At 40.3% G+C, this 6447-nt stretch overlaps 1 protein-coding gene across 1 annotated transcript in view; it reads left to right on the top strand.

Moving 5' to 3' along the window:
• The window catches only part of samhd1 (SAM domain and HD domain 1), a 30960-nt gene extending 26323 nt beyond the window's left edge, over positions 1–4637 (top strand). The window contains exon 14 of the mRNA XM_016255757.1: positions 3639–4637. Coding sequence (XP_016111243.1) covers positions 3639–3827 — 189 coding nt within the window. The 3' untranslated portion in view covers positions 3828–4637. The remainder of the gene's footprint in view (positions 1–3638) is intronic.
• Positions 4638–6447: the final 1810 nt, after the last annotated feature.

The raw sequence follows: 6447 nt of genomic DNA on the forward strand, positions 1-6447 counted from the left end.
TGTGGCAGGAGGGGCGGGGTTCAGCGAGGCCTGCATCGGGAGAGAGAGGCAGGAGACGAGCGGTGCGTAAGTGGGTCAAGTACAAACGATAAACACCTGTGTCTTGTTTCAGTAATTGGTGTGGAGAGACCGGATAAAAGAGGCCACCTGGAACAGGTTGGGGAGGAACAGTCTGGGTACGCGAGCAACCCGGGAAGACGGGTGTAGATACACGGAAGCCAGTTGCATTCTGTTTGTTATGAGTTACTGACTGTGAGTCTTACCGCGCTGAGTGAGCGCCGTGGTGTGTACAGTGCGGGAACATTTGTTACATTTACCATTTTGTTGAGTTTAAAACGTGTGACACATTCATTCTGCTCTCACTGATCATTTCGTGCCCTAAATGAGGAATAATATTTCTATTAGGAAATGTAATAAAATAAATCTATTGCCTATCCTCTCGGGATACCTGGAGTCAGTGTTACAAGTACCACACGTTTTTTTTTTCTTTTCATTTTTGAAGCATAAACACCATTAAACTGATGCGAGCTTCGGATCTTCCAGTGTTTCTCTATGGCACTGAAAGCTACAGATGTCCGAGTTCCGCTCCCCATGCAACTGATACTCGACTGCCATTGGCTCATCTGCGTTATAGGGGAGGGGCTTACCGATAGGTCAATTGCATGCTCACGAGTCCTCTCATTTTAACACACGAAGCGTAGACATTGTGAAAGATTCATTGTGCATGTGTTCATTGTGTTATAACAGAGCTTTATGAGATCGCGATGAACTGAGATGTCAGCTTTTAGTGATAATAAAGGAAGCGCTGCTCGCATTCTGCCATGCCAAACCAAGCGCAGCAGTCCATGCTAGCTTTTCTGTTAAAAATAACAGTAGTTTGTGAATGTGGATGCTTAGCCTAAATAACAAATATTTTATCGGGAGCGTTTAGGCTGGGATGTTGTGGAGCTTAGGAGATGTTACAGAACCATAACATAAATTTCTTCGATGTACTGAAAAAAATCTATATAGATTACTTTTATGCGGGCGGAAGCAGGACCAGATAAGATATATTTCTGTGGGAGCGGCACTGAAAAATCTGTCTCTACATTGAACACATGAAGAAAGGGCACCTTCAAAAAGGCATGGAAAGCCAAGACACCAGCTGAAATCTATCAGTAATTAAAAAGCAATCCTGCCCCTCTTCAGTGGAAATTAATATTAGCTGCTTCAGTCCCAACACCTACAGTACCAGGATGATGAAACAAGGGTGGACATTTCAGCAAGACAATAATCCCAAACACAGCCAAGGAAACTCGATTGGTTTCAGAGAAAGAAAGTAAAGCTGCTAGAATGGCCAGCCAATCACCTGACTTGAATTCAATAGAAAATCTATGGAAAGAACTATAGATCAGAGTTCATAGAAGAGGCCCACAGAGCCTTCAAGATTTGAAGACTGTTTGTGTATTAAAGGCTCCTGTAAGAGGGACCTTTATTATGAAACTAGTACTTCGGTAGAGGGCAGTGTAGTTTGATGAGCTGCTGCTGTTTGCTGTGTTTGAGTGATCTGTCCGAGCCGTCAGCTGCAAGGATGATACTTTCACTTTGTTCGTGGGGTTTTTTGCAGATTTATTATCAAGGTGGTAGTCACTGACCACAAAGTAAGCCTATGTTATTTATATTTGTGTTTACAGTGATCGCTACAGTGTTATATGCGTTTGTACCATATGAACATGCCCAGACGTCCTGTAACAATCGTTCTGTAGTATTCAGATCGGGAATATTACTTAACGGGTAATTATTCATTCTTTATCAAGATGTAAATCAGTGTTATGATGTCTTAATGACATGATGTTGTTCTGTTAAGCTGCTACAATACCAAACGAGTGATTAGCGTTCTGTTCAAATGTTACTCCGATGCGCCACGATTCTATCCATATGTGGGAACTTTGTTCATAGGGACAAATGATCACTCATGACTTGTAGTTTTCTGTGAAATACCTTGTTTCCCTTCATTTAACTGTATGTTCAGTAGAGAAATGCCAATTATGTGAATTATGAATGCTTTGGTTTCATTATGTAATCGTAAATATTATTATTGTTTATCTATATCTTTAGCTTATTCATTTCTTTATTGTACTTATTTTGCAGACTATCTACACCTTTGATTGTACCTCTGTGACCCTTCCTTTTCTCTACTAATACACCATCGAAAGCTAATCACCTGTCTCTTCATTATTGGTGCTCTGACTTGCACCCAGGGGGGTTTACTCATCCATTACCTGATCAGAACCTAACAGTCCCAAAGTCTCTATAACAAGATGTTTTTTTTTGTTTTTTACTATTATTATTATTTTTTTTAAGAAAAAATAAGCAATCAAAACCATCATTAAACCAAGCCATCTTTATGCTGTGCACTAAAAATGAGATATCGATCATTGCAGTTTCATTATTCAAAACAAACATTCCAAAAAGTAAAATCGCTATGCAATGTTGGGTTTAAAAATGATTTGTACATTAAAAAATGTGATAGTTTTAATATATAAAAATTCAAACAAAACTTTTCTGAGTGAGTCTGGCGGCTTCAGCATCTTCGATCACTGCATCTGTCATGTAAAACTCTGAGCAAACACTAGTTTCACTTATTAGTGTGTGATGAATCCAGACTCACCAGGTCTTTGAAGGCTCCCAGTACGGCAGCGGTGATGATGCCCAGAAACACGCCGAGCACATTGAGCGTCACACAGGCCCACAGCAGACGGTACAGATTCACCACGTCCCAGCAGCTGCTCACACCCGTGAACTCATAGTACTGCACACGGTAGTCCACGCTAACACACACACACACACACACACACATGCAGTACAACGCTCAGTAACACACAGCTGTGCTGCAAACACTCAGTGACTCACCTTTCGCCACAGTCAGGACTTAGCTTTCTGATATTCCTTGCTAATCAGACTCTTTTATCTTGAATAAAGTGTTACACTTAAATATCATTGAGTACATTAATGATATCTGCCTTGTTCTGTTCTGTTAACCCTGGGGGGGTTATTATTGCTGCTCTCCTTGCTCATTCATGACAGGCTGCATGGATGGGCAGGGAGGTTTTTTGCCCAGAACAGAACCATACCGCCAAACCAAACTTTATGCTAAGTATCTATCATTTTGACGATAGTGGTCCTGACAGAAATACATTTCAGTAAGCGTGTTCAATACTTTTTCCCTGGGTCATTCCACTTTATTACACAGAACTTAATTTCTGAACTTATTTGTAATGTTTTCTTTGTATGTATGGATTAGTTGGGTTGTTACCGACATCTGGTGAAAATGTCAAGTGCACCTTTAGAAATATATTTACTTGAGAAAAATGGTGATGTTTTCAATACTTATTTTACCGCTGTATGTGCATGTAGAACGGGGCTGTAAAATAAAGTGCCAGCAGTACATCAGTAAACCGGCTGATTTCAGTCTGCTTTGGGTAGTTTTCGGTCAGGTTTGGTAGTTATGAGTGTAATGGAGTGTCACTGTTGTTTGTCCATAGAGTGAAGTGTGTTGACTGTGTTGAGCGTTGTTTGGTTCCCAGAGTTCCTGAGGATATCTCGTGTGTTCCCTGACCCTGAACAGTAACACTGGTGTGTTCGTGAATGTGTTTCAGGATGGAGACGTCATCGCCCCAGAGCTCACCCCACTCAAACGGGACTGGAACACGCTGGAGCGAGACGGCGAGGACAGTGATGGCAGCGATGAACACAGTCGTCCCAGAACGAGAGAGGAAATGCCCAGGAAGACCGGGCATAATGTGAAAGTCAGCCTCTTTCAAGCTCAGGAGGAACGCAGACTCTGAACCACTGGCCATCGCAGCGTTTCTCTCTGTGACCAGATGCTCATTCTGTCACAGAGTGTTTTTGAGCTTCATTTAAACTGTGTTTGCCTCTGTTTGCTTTTATTTTCAGCTTTAATATCATGTTCACAGCCAGGGTTTTAATGCAACTCGCACCTCTGACACAGAGACACTTTATTATACATCAGTCCAGAATGAATGTCTCTCTTCTCCATCCATCATGTTTCGATGCAGAGGGAAAAGTTAAATGCGTTTTGGCATTCTTTTTTTAATATTATTTTTTTAAAACTTTTTATCAGGGACTCACTGTTACTTCTTTCCTTCTGTTAATCGGCCCTCCACTCACTCGCAGTGTGGAGAAACTCATGTTATAATGGCTCTCGAAGGTGATGGCATTTTCTATATCTATATGTGAGCACTATAACTATATTTTTTTAGACTTCAGCCTCTTTGTATTACAGTACTGGGTGATGGTGGCCTGATTTTCTTGGATCTGGTTTCAGATGTTCTCATCTTCTCATCAGTACAGGCTTTTGCTGTGAACAGAAATCTGACTCTGTTATGCTCGGTTATATTTCAGTCTGTACTGACGTATTAAAAGTCACAGCACAATCTCATCAAGGCTCTTGTACAGAAAAAGGTTCCCTTGAGGAACATGTTGCACATGTGATGCTTGGAGATGTCATGCTGAAACAATGCAAACTCAATCAACATCTCAAAATCCAGAGCATGCAAATAAAAATCCAGTCATGTAATTCTTTGTTTTAATGTACGACTCGTGGCCTGATAGTGAACATGTCATAAAGCACAGAGTCAGACCCACGTTTATGTACTTACTTTAAATTAATTTTTTTGATACATTGTAATTATGGATTATTTTTAAATATAAATGCACTGTCGACCCATCACTTAAACTTGACCAAACAACCAAACCAGTTCCTAACCTCACCTCAACAGTAGCAAAAGTGATTTGCAATGTAACATGAACACAATAAGTGCATTATACCCTTTTTTTCTTTTTCCTCTTTTTGACTGAAGTACATAATAGTTAAATACACCTAACATAAAATGAGACCTAAAGTACTGTTGACAAAATGATCTCCTCAAGGTAGTTCTCCATATACAGTAGTGGTTCCTGAAGGGACAAGCTCACACTACACAACACACCAAGGTGCACAAACTTACAAGACATTTGGTCAAGAGACAGTCCTGGCCAACGGGGAAAAAAACATGGTTAAACTTTATTTTAAGTTGTCATTGTTACGCTGTAATCATACATTTAAGTAGTGAGTAATATTAAATAATTACATGTTCTTACTATATGGTTAGGGTTTGGCTTAGGGTTAGGGTTACTTGCATGTAATTATGCATTAATTTGCATAAGTTATTGTTATCATAATAGTAAGTACATGTAATGTGTAACAAGGACACCTTACATTTTAAAGTGTTACCTAAAACGTTTTCTCACATATATTCACACAAGAAATTTAATGCAAGGGATTACAAGTTTATTCCATTTCTCCCATCGGCACTGTGATTGTCATTTTCCTTATCCACCTTTAAACTGCAGCTGACCTGACCATTGACTATAGATGCCCAAAGCAGCAGCTGGCGGTCCTCAGGTCAGGAGGGGTTTGTATGGCAGGTCAGTGATGGAGCAGCGTGCGACTGCTCACAAGTCGGGAGTCTATTCAGTCATAGTGCACAGCTACTTGACATATGTTAACAGTAGTCTACTTTCTAGTGTAGACTAGAGGTGTGATCACACTACAGCTGATCAGACATCAGAGCTTCAATAGTAAACTCACGCTGAAAGACTAGCCTCAGCAGCAGCTTATAAACACACAGGGAAGAGTTCGGTTGGAGTAACTGATGACTGCTCTCCGGTCAGATGTGCTTCATCCGTGAAGTACATTAGAGCTGTTTATAGGCCACTCTCACTTCAAGTGTTGTTGATGTGCATTAACAGTAGTTAGTGTGCTTTGTGGTCACTTTTTAGATCTGTTGTGGTTCATAGATATGTTGGCACTTTACAGCACTTCACAGCCACTCTCATGTCAGCAGTAGTCTATAATGCTGGTCAACCATTTTAATGAGTTAATACTTCCAGGCGAGCTGAATTCATGCTGGCCTTCCGGGAGCAGGACTGGACTCCCCTGAACAAAGTACTGACTTAAGGGTCTGAATACTCACAACGGGATGTTTTTAATAATTCTGCAAAGTTATCACAATCCGGTTTTTGCTATGACTGCCATCAGCACTGGCCAATATGTTCATCTCAATATGTTAAGTCAAGTCACCTATATATATATATATATTTTTTTTTTTATGCTTTATTTATATAGCGCTTTTAACAATACAGTTTGTGTTAAAGCAACTGTACAGCATTAATTAGGAAAATAGTGTCAATAATGCAAAAAGACAATAGTAAACACTCAATTTTCAATTAAAGGCAGTTCATCATTGAATTCAGTGATGTCATCATCCAGCTCAGTTCAGTTTAAATAGTGTCTGTGAAACTGGGCTCAGTCGGGGGGCCAGTTCTCCTCTGTTGCAACCTAGAATTAAACTGCTGGTTTCGTCTGGCCAAAGTCACATTGAGAAGAGGACTCAACTGGTTCCT

This window comes from Sinocyclocheilus grahami, unplaced genomic scaffold, assembly GCF_001515645.1.
Source record: "Sinocyclocheilus grahami isolate Dianchi unplaced genomic scaffold, SAMN03320097.WGS_v1.1 scaffold1367.1, whole genome shotgun sequence".
NCBI classification, from domain to species: Eukaryota; Metazoa; Chordata; class Actinopteri; order Cypriniformes; family Cyprinidae; genus Sinocyclocheilus; species Sinocyclocheilus grahami.